General features: G+C 40.9%; 2 protein-coding genes across 2 annotated transcripts; one reads left to right on the top strand and one right to left on the bottom strand.

Moving 5' to 3' along the window:
* Window positions 1–124: 124 nt before the first annotated feature.
* Window positions 125–13,369, top strand: ABRAXAS1 (abraxas 1, BRCA1 A complex subunit). The gene is made up of 9 exons (XM_081959224.1): window positions 125–712; window positions 2,614–2,704; window positions 3,821–3,857; window positions 4,761–4,827; window positions 7,812–8,005; window positions 9,927–10,046; window positions 10,959–11,043; window positions 11,814–11,925; window positions 12,977–13,369. Exons 1-9 carry the CDS (start codon window positions 350–352, stop codon window positions 13,360–13,362), a joined length of 1,455 nt encoding a protein of 484 aa, XP_081815350.1. The 5' UTR covers window positions 125–349; the 3' UTR covers window positions 13,363–13,369.
* A 724-nt stretch (window positions 13,370–14,093) lies between these two features.
* MRPS18C (mitochondrial ribosomal protein S18C) lies at window positions 14,094–18,700 on the bottom strand. The gene is made up of 6 exons (XM_081959236.1): window positions 18,480–18,700; window positions 16,946–17,007; window positions 16,396–16,479; window positions 14,642–14,699; window positions 14,313–14,372; window positions 14,094–14,232 (listed from the first exon to the last, which is right to left on the bottom strand). Exons 1-6 carry the CDS (start codon window positions 18,577–18,579, stop codon window positions 14,156–14,158), a joined length of 441 nt encoding a protein of 146 aa, XP_081815362.1. The 5' UTR covers window positions 18,580–18,700; the 3' UTR covers window positions 14,094–14,155.
* Between the last annotated feature and the right edge of the window lie 37 nt (window positions 18,701–18,737).

Genomic DNA, 18,737 nt, shown 5'->3' with positions numbered 1-18,737 from the left:
GAATTGTATGTGTGTGTGTGTGGGGGGGCGCATCATTTTAGAGACGCTTAGGTGGGGCATGGCTAAAAAACGCGTGGGAACCACTGATGCAGGGTCTCCTGCTTGAGGGTTGGACTGGATGACCTCTAAGGTCCCTTCCAACTCTGTTAATCTGTTATTCTTGCTCCGCCTCGTCCTCACATCCTTGCCTCCTTTACGGCTACAACGGCTACTACGCGCACCAAACCCTTATGGAACCTTTTTCCCATCAAGGTTTACCTTTGGGTGAGATGTAATCAACCTAGAAAATAGTCGCTTAACCGCGACTGCCTCAGCCGAAGCGAGGCCGGTCTCCCGCGGGTGGGTGCAAATGGGGAGGCCGCGCAACCACAAACGGGAGGCGGCGGGCCCGCGGCGCATTCCGCCCCACCGGAGCGCAAAGGCGGCGGCGGCGGCGGCGGCGGCGGCGGGGCGCAGTGCCGCGCTCCCTTTGGGCGCTAGAGGTCTCTGCGCTCTCGCCTCCTCGCCGGCGGGCCGGGCGCGGCCATTGTTGCTCCGTCCTCCCTCCCAGCCAAGCCGTCCTCCTCCTCCTCCTCCAGAGAGACCCAGCGTGGCGAGGAGGGGAGAGAAAGGCAACCCGCTGGGAATGGAGGGGGAGAGCACGACGGCGTTGCTGCCGGGCTTCCTCTTCGGCGCCCTCGCTTTCCACCACCTCAGCACCGACGCGGATTCGGTAGGTTGAAAAGCGGCCCCCGCGCGGCGCGCTTGGAGAGGTTTCCTTGCGCGCGCGCGCGCTCCTGCCTACGCCTCAAAATCGGGGCCCCGCTGCGCCCCCCTCCCGGATTGAACCCGCTTCGCCCCGCGGTTGTTGTGGGGTTGCTGCTGCTGTTGTTGTTTTTTTGAGGAGAGGCGCCTCCAAAGGAGACCCGACGCCTTTTAAACGGGGCAGCGCGCGTGGTCTTCCTTCCTTCCTTCCTTGGCAAGGCTTAGTTTCAGTTTCATTTCGCCTGGAGCCGGAGACCCCCGCCGGCATTTCCCTCAAAGCGTTGTTGTTCCGTTCCCACACACACCGAGTATTTTGGATTGGAGTGGGGGGGGGATGGTGGGTTTCAGCCGCTTCTTTCCTTCCAAAGAGCTCCAAACGGGGCTCTTTTCTTACTAGAGTTTCCCCACACAACAACCCCGCGCGGTAGGTGGGAAGGAGCGCGCTCGCTTGGCGCAATCCCCCCCATCCCCCCCCCCCCATCCATTGATTCATTTATTTTATTTTATTTCGTCAAGCGTGTATTCGATAACATACATAAGTATAAACGCGCTTTTGAATGCGTGAAATAAGCAAGGGAAACATTAGGACAGGGACGGTTGGTGCGCTTAGGCACGCCCCGTGGATTTGAACTGGGGATCCGCCTAGGGAGTTTTTTAATCCCAAGATCCTCAATACTCCCCACTCGTAAAATACGGCGGTGGTTTAAAGGCTTGGCCGCCCTGGCTGGGAATCCTGGAGGAGTTTTTTTTTCTTCTCTAAAGGTGCTTTTGCAAAAACGCCCACCTCTCCAACCGAGAGTCGCTTGCAAAACGGAACCGGGATTTGTTGCCGAAGTTGTTGAACGCGCGCCCCGCCTTAAGGGAAAAATATTGCGCCGGTGATTGTGGAGGATTTGATCCGTGCCCTGCAACGTGGCACCCCGGTTAATATTAAGATCTCCCGTGGTGAGAAAACATAAGTTTGCTATGTTCTCGGTGGCTGCTGCGTGCCAGTCTTATTTTGAATTTCCCTCTCTCCAACACTACTGATGTTTACAGCCTCCGCCGGCGCAAACTCTTCCCGCTGAAGAGACGGGGTTCGTTTCCTGGGCTTTTTCAATGCCTTTTATTAATGTTTCTATTTATTGCATGTGTTCGCCCTTAAATCTGGGTGTTTTAAGTTGCTTCACAATACAGATTCCTTTCTTTACTCTCAACCCCCTTTTTCTCAAGCCGTTGGTAAAATAGGTTTCATGTTTGACACTTTTGTGTCTTCTTTCTGTTTGATGTTCAGTGTGAGTCCATCCGTTTCTGCACCGGCTCCTCCAATGCTGTTGGAGTACAGCCTCTGCCAAGGCAAACTCTTCCCACTGAAGAGACCGTTGGTTTCATTGACTTTGGGCTGCTTCCTCCGCAGGAAGCAATGCAATGCCATGTACCAGGGAGGGCCAACCTTTTTGTCCTTGCATGCCGAATGCACGTGCCCGTAATCATAATGCAGTGCGCATGCGACCCCCCCCCCCCCCCCGCCATGTGTCCCATACCCCACACATGCACGTGCAATTCCCTGCACGCACACGTTTTTGGCACGCGATGACAAAAAGGTTAGCCATCGCTGCCATAGAGAAATACAGTCCTCTTGTGGGTAGCATGTCACTAGTATACTGATTTTACTACATTTCACCACCACCGCCCCATGGGCCTGGAAGGCCTCCCGGAAGCCAAAACGGGGCGTAGGCGCACTGCGTAAGGCCCCAAAAGATCATTTGTCTTTTAAGTTGTCTTTTCAGCATTTTCCAAAAAAGAAAATCTTAAGCTTACATTCGAATTTGAATCTTGGGCTTTCCTGGCATGATCCTTGTTTGACACGTGTTTCTATTTTGCTCACAGGAAGGTTTTCTTCTTGGAGATGTGAAAGGTGAAGCCAAAAACAGCATTACCGACTCTCAGATGGATGATGTTGAGGTTGTGTATACAATTGGTAAGCTGTACACCAATTTACAAAATAGTGGGGTGCAAAATAATTATGAGGCACAGTGGTTAGAGTGCAGCACTGCAAGCTATTTCTGCTGCCTGCCGGCTGCCTGCAATGTGGCCGTTCGAATCTCACCAGGCTCAAGGTTGACTCAGCCTTCCATCCTTCCGAGGTGGGTAAAATGAGGACCCAGATTGTTGGGGGCAAGAGGCTGACTCTGTAAACCGCTTAGAGAGGGATGTAAAGCACGGTGAAGTAGTATATAAGTCTAAGTGCTATTGCTATAATTCCCTTTTGAATCATTTCAGGCATAAAACTTTGAGGAACACCTGATTTCAAAGGGCAGAAAATTCTCTCCAGCATTTTAGTATAGTCTTTAACTTGAAACACCACTGTTGTAAGCTTGGAAGGGTCCATTTTGCTTAGGGCAGAAGGATGGCTCAAATGCATAGTTAACCATGTTTCGTCCCATGTGAATGAAAGATTTTGCACACCTGAATATGTTTTTGCAAGGTTTCCCCACTATCACCACCACCTGCCTTCTGAGATTTCTAAGACCATATCAGTTACATAGTACCAATAAAATGGGAATATGTGCTATTTTACTGTAATTTTCAGGAGGAACAAAATGGAACACAATATTTCCCATCACATATAATGTCCTAATATTTCATTTCTGAAATTATTCCAAAAGATATTTAATTTCTCTGCTTCATAAGAACTATAAAAGCAAGGATACAAATGGATTTGTTCTACAGTATGATAAACTGTCCAAACCTTTAAAAATTTGCCACCATCCACATAAATGTCAATTCGCATTCATTTTTGAAATAAATAATGTTCCAAAAATGTACTTCATGCTGTCCTTCCAAAGCTTCTTGTCAGTACAACTTTTAGCTCATCTGCACTTCTGGTAGAAAAACTGAAAGGTGTTGCATGAAATACTAAATTAAATGATTTTTCTAAGATTTACAAATCTCACATAATCTTAATAAAAAGCCATGTAATGAACAATGCATGAATCATACATAACTTATATTTTAAATAATTTAAGAATAAAACAGAAGCATGTCTACATTACACTTCATGGAAGAAGTAATATAATACCTTACTTTATTTCAGATATACAAAAGCACATTCCATGTTATAAACTCTTCAGGTAGGTAAAAAAAATGTATATCTTTTTATAAAGCATTTAAAGTATATTTAAAATGTGTAGGAGGGTGGAATTAGCTGTAACTGCGAATTAGAATCACGACTGCAGGAAAATCTCAAGAAATTCATGGAAAAATGAAATTGCTGCATCTGTTTGCACTCAGAGATTCATATCCATGTAACGGGATCCTCAGACAGAAATGTCCACAAGGGAAATTGCAGCCCTGTAGATTATTCCAATATGAACTTGATTGAGAGTGATGTGAATCTTACATGGAAGTGAGTTCCACTTAAATTTTTAAAATCATCTTAATGTTAACATTTTAAATGAACTTTCCCCTTGCTGTGATTAATACGCTATTCCAAGGGTGTCAAATTCATGTCACAGCAGCATCATGTGACGTATCAGGACTCTTTCCCCCTTCGCTAAATGAGGCGTGGGCGTGGCCAGTGCGTGAAGCATCCGGGCCACGGGCCAGGAGTTTGACATCCCTGCGCTATTCCAAGAATATATCCATAGGTTCTATAAAACTACTTACAATGCAGCCAATAGTCTATTTATTATTTTTCAATGATGTTAAACCCATTGACAATGGTTATTTTATGATATTGGCCCTTATCTCTTTGCAAATCAACCATAAACATACATACAGCTCAGATTTTACTGTCCCCCCCAAAAATTGTAAAATTCAGTAATTTTGTAGAGAGAAGGAACATTTATGATTCATCTTGTCTACTTCCCGAGGCAAAACTTTTGATGTCTCTATTAGTTTTTTATTTTTGATTTCCCATGAAATTTTCAGGGGGAGGTAATTAAAAATGAGTAGAAACAATATTTGCTGAAAAATACTAACTGCAGATATATTTAACTCAGTATTGCTATTCCTTCCCATTTCATCATTTTCAGCTTTTACAATGCAGTTGGAGAACTGAATAAACCAATGTTGAAGAAAATATTATCAGGGTGCAAAAAGGTATTTTGTATTTAGATTTAATAGTATTGCATGAGCATATTCAGAAACAATTTTATTTAAAGACATCCCCCGTTTTCCATAGTATGATGGATTGATTGATTGATTGATTGACTGATATTTGATTATTAGTATTTAACTGCTTCTGAATTAACACAGACTAAGCAATGTACTCCCTAGATCAGCGATGGCGAACCTTTTTTGGTTCGCGTGCCATAAGTGGGGGGAGCGCAGGGGGGTCGTGTGCGGGTGTGCCGCACCCATAATGCAATGCACTACCCCCAGTGCGCATGCATCCACTACAGGCGCTCCTCCCCCATTTTTACATGCTTTTTTCGCCCTCCCCTGGCTCCAGAGGCTTTATAGGAGCCTGGGGAGGGCGAAAACAGCCTCCCCTGCCTGCCCCCCCCTCGATACCCTCCGGAGGCGTCACTTCCAGTTTGCTCAGAGGATCGGTTTGAGTGCTCCGAAGACTTCAGGGACCATCCGGAGGCTTCCCTGACGCCTTCAAAGCGCTCAAAATGACCCTCCGAGCAAACTGGAAGTCACTTGTGGCACGCGTGCCATGTTCGCCATCACTGCCCTAGATCAAGGGTTGGCAACCCACGCTCTGGAGCTGCATATGGCTCTTAATGTCAGCATTCCAAATATCATCCAAAATTAAATCGGAGTCCAAGGCAGAACTTTCCTCAAATTTCCAATTTATTAAAAGAGACATGTTGGCACATCTGTGGAAGCCCGAATCTGAAAACTTCCTGGGGTTTCCACCCAGTTGAAAGTTCGTGATCTTGCCCCCCACACCCACAGGTCCATCACATGGTCCAATCTTATATTGCCATGCTGGCATCTCCATCCATCCACTTCCGGTCAGGTGCAGAGACAAAGGATGACCTTGGGCTTCTAGAAAGGAATGTTTTATTTTGACAACATCACATTCTACTCCTTACTATTCCCCCTCCCAATTACCCACTAGTGAAACAGCATAGTAAAATAATAGAGAGTGTGGCAGGCCAAAGATCCCAAAAGGAATATGACTGCAGGCCTGGCACTTTCATCCCTCTGCTGCGGCTCCCTGTCGCTCAAAATATGTTTCAATGTGCAACACCCACCGGCACGCAATTAATTGAGCTTTTCTACCCCCAACCATGGATAAATCCAAGAAAAGGAAAGTTTCAGAAGAAAACAGAACATTTAATTCAACTACATATGCTAGTTCTGTGGCTGTTCAGGAAATAATCAGGCACGGGAAGCGTTTTGTGGTTCCCGGTGTTTTCTTTTCTGTGGAAAGCATCCAAATGGCTCTTTGCATGTTTATGGTTGCCGACCCCTGCCCTAGATTGCCTACTTCTACAAGCTGCCATGGTTCCGAGTAATGCTCCCAATCAATTCAAGACTCCGAAGCTGTGGCTTTTCTCCAAGGTCATCCTGTTCACTGGATACATCATGTCAGCATGTTCAAAGGTGAAACCAACTCTGAATAATTCCCGTGCTTGGATATAATTAAAGAATTGTCCATCTGCCTGGTGTCATAAGTCATGTTAAACAGCCAAGCAGGCGATGAACTCATCACCCCCTCCTGCCGTTGCTAGGGCACATTCAGCTGACCTTGGTTTTCATGAGCCTTATCTCTGCTATGTCTGGCACTGTAGATGAAAACATTCCACATTGTTCACCTCCCCCTCCCCTCCCCCATACGGATGGCAACTTAGAAAACACAGCCAAGTAATTTCAAGAGTTGCTATAAGCTTCTTGTTATCCATTATAACCATTATATTCCTTTGGCTGAATTTTTGTCCTATATATATCTCTATAGATGCATAGATATAATTTTATCTATATATATTATATAGATAATTTTATAGATATATATTATATAGAATTTTATATATATTCTATATAATATATAGAAATTTTCTTTTTCAGCATTCTTAAGTTAGACGTTAAAACGTATAAAGCGCTCCATGGCATAGGACCTAGTTACTTGCGGGATCGCATCCTGCCCCATACATCCCTACGACCAATCCGCTCACACAGAGAGGGACTGTCCGCTAAACAGTGTCGGGGGGCGACACCCAGGAGCAGGGCCTTCTCTGTGATGGGCCCAGCCCTGTGGAATGACCTCCCCCTTGACATCAGGATTACTTCCAATCTCCGCTCCTTCCATGTAAAGCTTAAGACCCACCTCTTTCAATTATCTGGCCTGGCTCAACCGTAGTTTTATCCTCCTCCTGACAGTCCTTTTTAAATTGTATTTTATCAAGGGATATTTTAATGGCTAATTTTAATTTTCTATTATTATTATTAATGTGATATGTATTTGATTACTACCTCCTCCATGTATGCATGTATGTATATGTATGTATATGTGTGTACCTGTATGTCTATATGTATGTATGTATATTTTTATTGTACACCGCCCCGAGTCCCTTGCGGAGAGGGAGCGGCTAACAAATTAAAAATTTGAATTTATATGTATAAAAGCAACACCATGTCCTTGAAATAAGTAATGTTAAAAATAATTCGAAATTATAACCAGGCTTAAAATAAAGGCAGGCATTAAAAGCTAATATGAGTCAATTCCTTATATGGTGCAACAAATTGTTTTGGAACTTATTAGCCATTACGTGTTTTTTCCTCTCTTGTTTATTTTGGGTTTTGAGTTTTTTAGATTTTATGTTAGATGCAGAATCCCTGTTGAAAGATGAGTAGCTATATAAATCGATTGAAAGAAAACGTACATAGATATATACAAACATACTGGATTGCAAAATATAAATAGGAAACTAGATAAATTAATACATTTTTAAAGCCAGTGATGTTTGTGAATTTCTTTGAAAGATAATTACTGGTACTCGTTTATCCTAGCTGTATGAATGATTGCGGTGACTCATGGATTGTTAATCACAGTTCTTTTTCTTCTTGTTCTCTTTGAAAGTAATAACACATTTCTAAGTAGCTTTTTTAAAAAAATGCCCTTTCTTTTCCAGAATGTGATAGGTTGGTACAAGCTCAGGCGTAATACTGACCAGACAATGACGTTCCGAGAACAGCTTCTTCATCAGCACTTACAATCACACTTATCAAATCTGGATCTTGTGTTTCTCTTACTCACTTCCAACGTAACCTCTTCAAGCTTATCCACTTACAAACTTGAATATGCCTTGCATAAGCCACAAGAGAGGTAAGTAACAAATCTTACACGCTTTCTTTTCATTCAGTTCCATATTCATTCTGGTTAGAAGTAGCATATTCCAGTACAACGGCATATATCTGGGATTAATACCGTGTAACTAAGGTAAGAGAACTAGATCAGTGCAGTGGTTAGAGCACTAGGTGTTGTGAGACCTAGGCTTCACAAAATCACGAAGCACACTCCTTGTCCTGACAAAACCCCTTTTTATTAAGCTAATGTGAATTCCTCTCATTCACATCCAGCAAAGTCCGGGTAAACAGTCTTTCAAGGGTGAATTTATAACCACAGACCTTATCAGGCTTGGAGAGCTGCCAGGCTGGTATCTTCCAAACACAATGCTGTACAAGAAAATACTTGGCAAGGAGTCTCTGAAAGTCACGAACAGATCTTCACACTAATTAAACAAATTGTCTCCTGCAAACTTCACTCTCTTTTTGCTCCTCCTTTATTCACCATCCCCCCGTGCCTTTACTCCCAAATCGGCCCTTGTTCCTTAACTGTTGCCTTTTCCTGGCAGCTCTGCGCATTGGCACACTGGGAACAGGCTCCAGCTGTTCGTCTGCCCCACTGATCTCTGACTCTGAAGGCAGCTGATAACTGTCAGACTGCCCTGGCCCCACCTCTGCCTCCGACGCAGAGCACTCATCAGAGCCTTCCCCAAACTCCAGGACTGGCCTATGTTCCTCGCCAACCTCCTCACTGTCTGAATCCAACACCAGCTCCGCTGGCGTGCCACAACACTAGGCTAGAAATAGAGAGTGTGAGTTTTACTCCTGCCTTAGGCACAAAGCCTTGTGACCTTGGTGTCAGTCACTCTCTCTTTCTCTCAGCCCCAAGAAGAAGAAAAGGCAGAACACTTCAGAAAAACCTGCCACGAAAACTGCAGAGACTTGTCCACAATCACCAGGAATGAAGACGGACTCAAAGCCCATCCCATCATCCCCCCCCCCAAAATAACTTAGATTCTACGCATTCCGTTTGAAATTTGAAAGACAGATTACAGCAGTGTCAAACTCATATTGTCACGGCATCATCACATGACTTCCCCCCCTTCGCTAAACCAGGCATGGGTGTGGCCAGCGCGTGACACCTCTGGCTCGCAGGGCACAAGTTATTTTATTGTAACAAAAATTACTCCTTTCATATTTTACTTTTCATCAATCTCTGGCGACACTAAATCAATTGACTTCTTACAAAATTTAAAATTGTAAATGATGAAATAAAGCCTGTAAGTTCTTTTATTTACCTGTAGCTGGGGTCTCGGCAACTTTTTAAGGCTTGTGGACTTCAACTACCAGAATTCCACAGCCTTCTCGATATCTAGATTTCCCAGAGGCCTCCTATGCCCTCTTGCCGTTGTCATAGGGGCAGCCAGTACTTCTGTTGCTATGCAAAAAAAGGTTTTGGTCTCCAAGGGAGTTTGTAAAAGTCCCATGGTCCTTGGAGATAAATAACAAATTGCACATGTGTCATATGCAACAGAAAGTCTATATAGTGTATGAACCAGCATAACTCTGGAACGCCTCGAGCAATTTTAACCAAACTTGGTACACAAATCACTTACTCTCTGGAAAAAACCACTGTGGGGATTAGACACCCCCAACACCCCTCGGTGTGTGTGTGTGTGTGTGTGTTCTGTTGAGATACAGCCTGTTGTGCCTTAAAATGGCTTCTACTGTACTGCCATAAAATGGCATCTGCTGTACAGTGCAGTGGAGTTGCCATGGTAACGACTTTATAGTACTCCACAAGGAGACTCCCTCTGGTAAGAGGAAAAATTCAACATTAGAAATTATGTTTGTTCCGGACATTTCCCCCCTATAAATAAATACCCGGGCAATGCCAGGTTATCGGCTAGTATTGAATAAGATCTTCAGTATCTCTAATTATGTACATGGATTTTCTGTAGGCTTTTTCAGAAAGTGCCAGTCGTTGTAGCCAATCTAGGAATGGCAGAACAACAAGGTTATCGAACTGTATCTGGTTCCTGTAGCTCTGCAGGCCTTTGTAAAGTGATGGCAAAACACAGGTAGGAAAACAGCCCACTCCTATTTTGCATGGTATTCTCATTCATTGATCTCAGACTTAGGTAGCTTAAAGAAAATGTATATTCCATAGAGCCATTCCGTATCATCAATAGGATTTGGTTAAAGGATTCATACTATATAACCATGATGGCGAACCTATGCCATGCCGTTTTCACCCTCCCCAGGCTCCAAGAAAGCCATGCACGCATGTGCAGGGCAGTGGGGGGGGGGGTCATGCGCACGTGCACAGGAGCCACGGCATGTGTGGGGAGCATTAAATTATGAGGGTGGGCGCACGCACGATAGTGCACATGCGTGCTTTTGGCACCCGAGGCAAAAAAGGTTTGCCACTACTGCTATAAAAGAAGAAAACCCCTGTTCAGGCTTTCAGCTCTGCTTCCCTTCAGAATATTTTAAACCATAAAATACTTAACAAAGCCTATTTACAATCCTGCCTTGATTTTCCAGTTTTCTTTCTCAATTCAGTGGCTTTTGGTGCTACAGCATCAAAACATCTCAATTGCAATCTTTATATTCTACTTCAACGTCCAACTTCTTGCTGTAACTCATTTCTATTGTATAAATACATGATTTAAAAACACAGATAAAGTTGCTTGTGACTGCTAGAATTTTGACTCCATATGTCTCATACTGTTGGATGTTTGAAATGATTTCTATTTGTCTTAACTTTTGTTATGTTGATGTGATGGATGGTCTTTACCTGTTTTGGCTTTAACCTGAATTTACAAAATATACTTGCCTGTTTTGAAAGCACCTGATGGCATTTTCTTGTTTCAAATAAAGGTTTGTTAGTCTGTATGGTTAGATTTTGAAATACCTACATTTCGGTACTCTATATTCTGAAAATAACAGATAAAAATAGTACATACTAGGGTTGTTTTTTTGTATCAAAGGTCAGAATTCTTTAATGAAGATGGGTCTCTAAAAGAGGTTAATAAGATTAACGAAATGTATTCTACTTTGCAGACTGAACTAAAGGTAAGTTATGAATATCTATTTTGTGACTTTTAAGTAGCAGTGGAAAATTTGAAACACAGTTGTTAATGCATCTCAAATAAATATTTAGGAAAATACTACTTATTAGAATTTTGTAGTCTAGGAAAGGCCTAAATACATCTATTAGAAGTTTGCCAGGTTCAGGTCATCCTTGACTTACGACCAGTTGCTTAGCAACTATTCAAAGTTACAGTGGATCCCCTCAACATGTACTCATGACTCAGTTCCAGTGGCCACTCCCCCCAGTCACCTGACTACAATTTGGGTGCTTGGCAATCAGCCCATATTTACTTCCATTTGTAATGTCCTGTAGTCAGATGACTTTAAATTATGATATTTTCTGCTGAAAATCAGTATTTATTTCTGGTCTCCAACAAAACCACCCATAGCAAAACAATGGGCTTGCTTAATGACCACCACAAAAAAAGGTCATTAAAAACGAGCCGGTCATGTGATGAGTGTTTTACAACCATCATGACTTATGACCATAACTGGCAAGCTCCATTGCAATTATAAGTCAAGAACTATCTATATGAAATTGTTTTGAAAATACAGTCATTGGGGAAAAACACCCCCATAATTTACACAAATTATGGTAGTTAATGCAGCCTCTGGGTTAAAAAGATTGTGCATTCCTATGAAGAATATAGGAATTAGGGTAATGTAGAACTAGAAACTATCCCCTTAAAAATGTTTTAATTGCTGATAAAAACCTTGTGTTCCATTGAGGTGTTCTTTTTCTCTTGTTCTAGAATCTGTGCAGTAAAGTAGTGGATACTGAAAAATCCGTAGAGAATCTATTATCACATATAGACCAACTGAGAGAAGAAGTAAGAAGCAAAAAAGAACAAAAGAAAACTACAGGTAAGGTAGCTTAGCATGCCTAAAATAGCTGAAGTCCTTCAGACATTTAAAACATACTACAAGTGTATTGTATAGACAATTTTCTTAATTCATTATTATATTCTTTATTGGTTTTGCTATAAAAAAACCTGCGTAGGTATCTCCCATATTTTTGCTCAACAAAACATGGACAAGCTGTAATAGTTATTTGATATTAAATAAAGCACTTCCAAAGATTGTTTGCAAAAATAACCATTTTAGTAAGCTGGTTCATAAAGTGTGTTCTCCAGTGGGTTTTATTTTTTTACGCATACAGATAGATGCTGCATATACCAATGTTATAAAAGCTCGTGGTTGTTGGTTATCTGGCAAAACAACTTAAATACGAGAAAGTTCTGGGTCATTTTATCATTTTTGTTCTCATGAGAAAAGTGAACATAGAGAATAAATGGCTAGAGCACAGATAGACCTTTAATTGAGTCAGCCACAAATGCTCCAGGTGTCTGAACTTGCTTGGTGCAACATCTTATTGTTGATTCCTTGCCTGAGGATTGGGATCAGACAACAACCTACTCTTTCCCATATACCTTTACCTGCTGTCTACCATGTTTCCCTGTCTTATATATTTTTTCCCCACCAAAAAAGGAGCCAGGTCTTCTTTTTGGGGAGGGCGGGGGAATGTCGTCCACTGACGCATCTCACTTGCATGCATAGCCCCTGGCCTCTTTTTCGCTATCAGAGGCGTTCAGGAACTTCTTCATCCAGCAAGGCTTTCCTGAAGGCCTCTGTAGCCGATAACAGAGCTCCGGATCAATCCAGAAGCCTTCAGCCTTGCTGGCTACAGAATGGGCCAAGGTGTGCGAGACCTGGCTGCAACAATCTGAAGGTAAGTAGTAGGGCAGTTCTACCACCAATATTTTTATTTGGGCGTCTAATATAGATTGTTTATAAAGGGAAAAAATTGCTGCTTTTCAATTGATATATTCAGCCTACTGTTGTGGTCTTTCCATCTAATGAAAATAACCTTTAATCTGATTCTCCCCCCCTTTTTTTTCTTTTCTTTTCCTTTTAGGAAAGGATAGGAATTACTCAGATGAGCCAAAAGAGAATATTTTTCTCTGTCAAGCTTTGCAGCATTTTTTCCCAAATTCTGGGTTGCAGACAAGCACGATCACGTTAAAAGGAAGGCAGATTTCTAAGCAGGGATGCACTGCTGATCACAACATCCAAATCATGGACCAATTAACTTTAATGATTAAAGAAAGTAATTTCCCTGAAACAGAACCGAGCCAGGCGTCAAAGCGAAAAGCCATGGGGAACGCAAGTGGGCCAAAGGCGTGCAAAAGATTGCGCTCTTTCCATCTTAATCAAAAACTATTTCAAGACGACCAGGAAAACAGTAACCAAGAATTAAATGTTATGAGTAATACCAATGCAACTGAAGATGAGACACCTTGATGGGCACACACTGTCTTCAACTTTTTCATTCCTTCCAGTGGCAATGGGTTTTAGTTGTTGTTATTCTCACCTCATTGGTTCTACTGGTATTACTAGCACACTTCATTAATACATGGAATACCTGAGCCAACATTGTAGAAATAAAACCTCGTCCTTTTAAATCGGCATCATTCTTACAATGTGGACAAGGGCTCAGGTTGCTTTTCCTCACTCAATCTTAAATTGCTTACTGTCTTAGAGGGTTCAGCAGAAAACAGCAAAGACCAATAACCTATATGATGTTGTCGATAAGAACTTTATTAAAGAATGCAATGGTACTTTAAATGGCTTTGAAGTGAAGTGTTGATCCCAGAATCAAACACTTTAGTGAAAAAAGACCAATTCCATCCGGTTATTGCTTTACATTGTGCTTTAATACTTCGAATTTCTACAACCTTATTATGTATTTGAGCTAAAATGTGTAAGTGAAATTGAACTTGGGGGAAATGAGCCTAAGAGATGTTAATTCGAAGTAGGGATACAGTATCAGTAGGTTAAAAGGTTTATTTTCTATTCTGCAACTTAAAGCAACTGCTTTCTGAGAAGTTCAAAAGACTGCATACAGGTTGAAGGAATCAGATATTCACTACAAAGAGGCACATTCTCTCCTGACAATGCTATAATTGATGATCAATTTGTTATCAGAATGAATGAAATAATACTCTCATCATGGGACATATTGATAGCTCATTTATTAACATTCTAATACTAAACAGTCTAATTACAAAAATGGTCTAGGCATAATTGATACAATTTATTCTGGATATTTAATATTACATATTTTGGGGTCGTTGCGAAACTTTGGGTCCTTATGCATAACTGACATAAACCCTGTAAAAGAATAATTAGGTTTAAAAAAACGGAATGGTTTTATAAATCATCCAAAGGTATGATTATTTTATAATACTTACCCGTGCATTGGGCTGTTTTAATAGCTTTTGCCATTTGTTTTTGTTTCTTTTCACATAAGCCTAAGAGGCAAAGAAATAGTCATTTCAAAATACAATTCAAAAATACTAATTGCTCAATTTCATTTTGAGTCTTTGTTTTAAAAAAAATTAAAATTATTTTAAGTAGCTTTTTTACTTTCTTATTTTAGAGAACATGGACTTGGGCCGGTATAACTCAAAATGAGTATCAAAAATTTAAAATTCTTACATTAAAAGTACTGAACGGTATTTCATGATTTGGTTTGGATATGAGTAGGTATAATACTGCTAAAACTGTTTTTTGTACCTACCTGTTATATGATGACCAAGTATGTGACCAGTGTATGGAGAAATAAACTGTGATAAAAGCTGTTGGAGAAATAAGTTGGTTCAGTCTTCAAAGCAATAAAAAAATTAAATAAAATACTTTTGGTAGCAAATATTTTCTATTGGGTAATATTTCATAGTTGTTTAAGCAAAATAACTGCATTGGTGTAAAATCATGTTTTACTTGAAAATCTAAAACCGTAACTTTTGGTTGTTTAAACCATTAAGTCATGTCCGTCTCTTGGCAGCTTTATAAGCATGTGCTCTCCATGCTATTCTGTCCAGCACAAACTCTTTCAGTTCTTGGATGTTTCTCTCTCAATCAGTTTTGATGTGATCAAGCCTGTGTGTTCATTGCTTCCCCCATTCTTGTTCCACTAATCATTCCCAGCATCATTCCCTTCTCCAATGAATTTCCACACATGACATGGCCAAAGTAAATCAGACGTCGCCTTATGATTTTAGCTTGTAGTGCTGTATCTTGATTTTATACTACTTTTTAGCACCTCTCTGTTAGTTAAGCTGGCTGCCCATGGTATACACAATAACTATTAAAATATGCAGCTTGATTTGGTACACGGGTCGATAGTAGCATAGAGGTTTGTTGTGGGTAAAACGCACCCTATCAGACTAGATGCAAGAGTGGGAACAGTCACATATTCCATCTTTTTAGCCATAGTTTTGTGATTAAGCAAAAATTGTCAAGCTAATTCGTAATAGTAAGAAAGTGGGTATGCATTGGTATAAGCCTTAAGAGTCACTACATCTAGCCAACAAGAAGCGTACAAACAATAATTGAGCTATGGCAGTTATTAAATGGGTCACCACATGACTGCACTCCATACTATGTCCTTTTTTGCAGCAGTCAGTTGAATACTGTGGTTGTTAAGCAAACTCTTTTTTCACTAGTGGGCAATTTTTGCCCAAAACTGGAAGTAAATGTTGGAAACTGGCAAAAATTGTAGAAAATTGCAGTCGTGTGACTTGAGTGTGCATGAGCTTGTGCAACTGTTAGAAAGTCAAAAAACAGGTTGTAAGTAACTGGAGAGATCTGTCTCAACTTCAAATGTTCACTAAGCAATTGGTTGTTAAGCAAAGCCCACCTGTATTAGGCTACAGCAATACATGATTTGTCTGTCTACATTTTTCACTTGTATCTAGATTTTAAAAGGATTTTTTAAATTATTTAAATTTTTTTATAGCCACTGCATACAAAATGGGCTGCTTACAAAATGTAATACTTAATTAAAACAATTACAAAAAAGAAAACAAGGCACCCCCAGAGTAAAAAAATGAATACAATAAAACTTGAAGAGTATCCAGAGCTTCAGTTGGTGCAGAACATAGCTGCGTGGACATTGGGGGGGGGGGGGGGGAGTTTGCTACAATGGCCCATGTTACACTATTGTTTTGTGAGCTGCACAGGCCAATTCAAGGTGCTGGTTGTGGCCTTTAAAACTCTGTGATATGGATCCAGGAAACCAACCATCCCGATGGGATTAGCCCATCCTACCCACACTAGCAGAAGGGGCGTGCTGGGGACACCATCAGCCAGGGAATTTCAGTTAGCAGGTTCTAAAAGACAGGAAGTGATTGGCCCAAAGTCACCCAGCCAGCTTTCATTCCTACCAGAGGTCTAGAACTCCCAGTCTCCTAGTACTAGGCCAACACAACCTTGAAACAATTTTTGTTGCTTCCTATAACATACACAACATCAAACTAGAAGTTATTAATTTACCTGTATATTCTTGTAGTCAATGGTTACGCCACACAAGACACACTTTTTAAGAGGCTCCTTATAGGGGTTTTCCATTGCAACAGGCTGAAACAACAGGAATTTTAGTTTTTTTTTCCAGCTCTTCCTATTCTGAAGTCCTTCAGGAAGCAAGGCATCTTTATGCACAAACTAGATGGATCAGGCCAGGAAATCAACTCCACAAGAGGGCTAAAACTACTTTTATTTAGATTAGCTATAATGACACAATATTGAGGTTGCAAACTCGTTTAACTATAATGTCCTATATGTCCTCTTTCAATGTGCTTATCTGCAATATCTCTTTAAATTTAGGATCAACTTTTCACAATTTTATTGAAAGAAATTAGAAAAGTATCCCCATTCTGTTTGTAGATTTTTTAAATTTTGATCCCTATGTTATGGAAATGCAGCCCAATTTATTTTTAAAAAAATTAATAACACATTAGAAGCACATTACTGTATTAACTATATTCTGACATTCTGTGTCAAATATCTGACAATCCAAGGAGTTTATGTTATAGTAGTATCTTACCATATCTGCTTGATTGGATTCCTGTTCATTATATGAACTACTCTCCCGTTTCCCTGATCTACCTGAAAAGAAATACAAAAGTACAAACCTGTTAAAAGATATTAGTCAGCCAAATAAAGAACTGAACAGAAATAGCTGATTTCCTGAAGATCTCTTTCTTTTTGACCTTCTGCAAAAATACAATCTTGTCATCAATATTTAAAAAAATTGAGATGGACGCATGAATAACATATTTGAAACTAGCAAAAATGTGACAGCTAATGCTTGTCTTTAATAATATGGATAGCTACCATAAACAAAAAGCAACCCCATGCAAGCTAGTAGAAGAATAGCCTGCAAAGAAAGTAAGAAGCCTACCAGAGAAGGCCATACTGGGAGAAAATCCCTCCAGAAGCATTATTAAAAAGATACAGACTGATGGAGGAAGAATTGATAGCTGCCTTCACTACAGATACCAAGCTCATAGAGTGTGATCTAATTCTCTTCAGTAAAGCTGATAGTCAGAAGGAAACTTTTAAAAACTAGCTTAAGATTTTGTAAAGCTTACATTTCAATGCTAGGTATAGAGAAGTTTGGGTCTGTTCCTCCAGCAATAGCAGCAGAAATGGTTTTCTTCATATTAGGCTTCCAAAGTTACTAACAAAAAGTTACTAATAGCTTTTATGGACAAATTAATGACTGTGTTGTAAGTAGCCATTTAAAAATGCATAATCCAAACAATATACTTGGGGGAGGGGAGGAGAGAGAATGTGAAAGAACATAAGAACAGTCCTTCTTGATCAATCCAAGGTATGTCATATAAAAAAAAAGGCTGTGGAGGGGCAGAGAAAAAAATATAATGTAAACTGCATAGTAGACCATATTTACAAACCCTACTAACAATAAAAGTTATTTAATTATTCTATTGCAAGATATACCTCCCACAAAGGCTCATAACATCCAAACTAGATAATCGTAACTGGTGACATTTTGATGCATTACATTCACAAAAGTCAAACTTGGCCCTTTTTTATTTACAATTTGGGTAGTCTGCAATGAAAAGATATCACTTTAACTCCATATACATCAAAATTAAATAAAATGCAAAATGAAAATGACAGCAGCCAAGGTGGTCGTTCAAAATAATAATAATAATAATGCCAATTAAAAGCCTGAGGATAAAAGGGAACGTAAGCTAAAGATCGGGGTTCCCTTTTTGAATGAGGAATCCCTTTTGTCTGAATATACGGATAAATTGTAATAAAATGATCTTCCTGTCTCGGTTTCTCTCATTGGAAAAATATGCACGCATGAGGCACGAGCCTGAAAAAGCCATATTTAGCCATCAGTTCTCTCGTGTTAATGGGCAAGGGTCCAGATGAGGTTGCAACCACATCAGAAGGGATGAGTGAGTGAAACAACCCGCATCTCTTCGCTCAAATGCCTGACTTCTTTCGTTATTCTATCCGATCCTATCCTAAATTAATGGCTCAACCACATGGAAAAGATGATCATGATCCTCCTCGCAGGTTCCGCAGGGTTGTTCTTCGCTTACCCGGGCCAGGCGCACCGATTCCGTTTCTTACAGCGGCGAAGAGATAATAAATTCTCCCCGAAATCTTGGGAGAAGAAACCAAGGTTACCACGGCGGCCATCTTTATTTTTTTTTCCTTGCATGCTTCCGGTACAGACCCGGTAGGAGAGTAACACCCAATCGAGTCCCCCTCACAACACGTCCGGCTTGAGGAAAGAAAAGCTTTCGCGCCTCAACCGCTGCTAGTCCAACGGCCAATAGAGTTCACGAGCGACCAGC

The sequence above is a fragment of the Natrix helvetica genome (assembly GCF_964273705.1).
Source record: "Natrix helvetica genome assembly, chromosome: 7".
NCBI lineage: Eukaryota > Metazoa > Chordata > Lepidosauria > Squamata > Natricidae > Natrix > Natrix helvetica.
The sequence above is the reverse complement of the archived record's forward strand: the minus strand, read 5'-3'. Positions and strand labels throughout refer to the sequence as shown.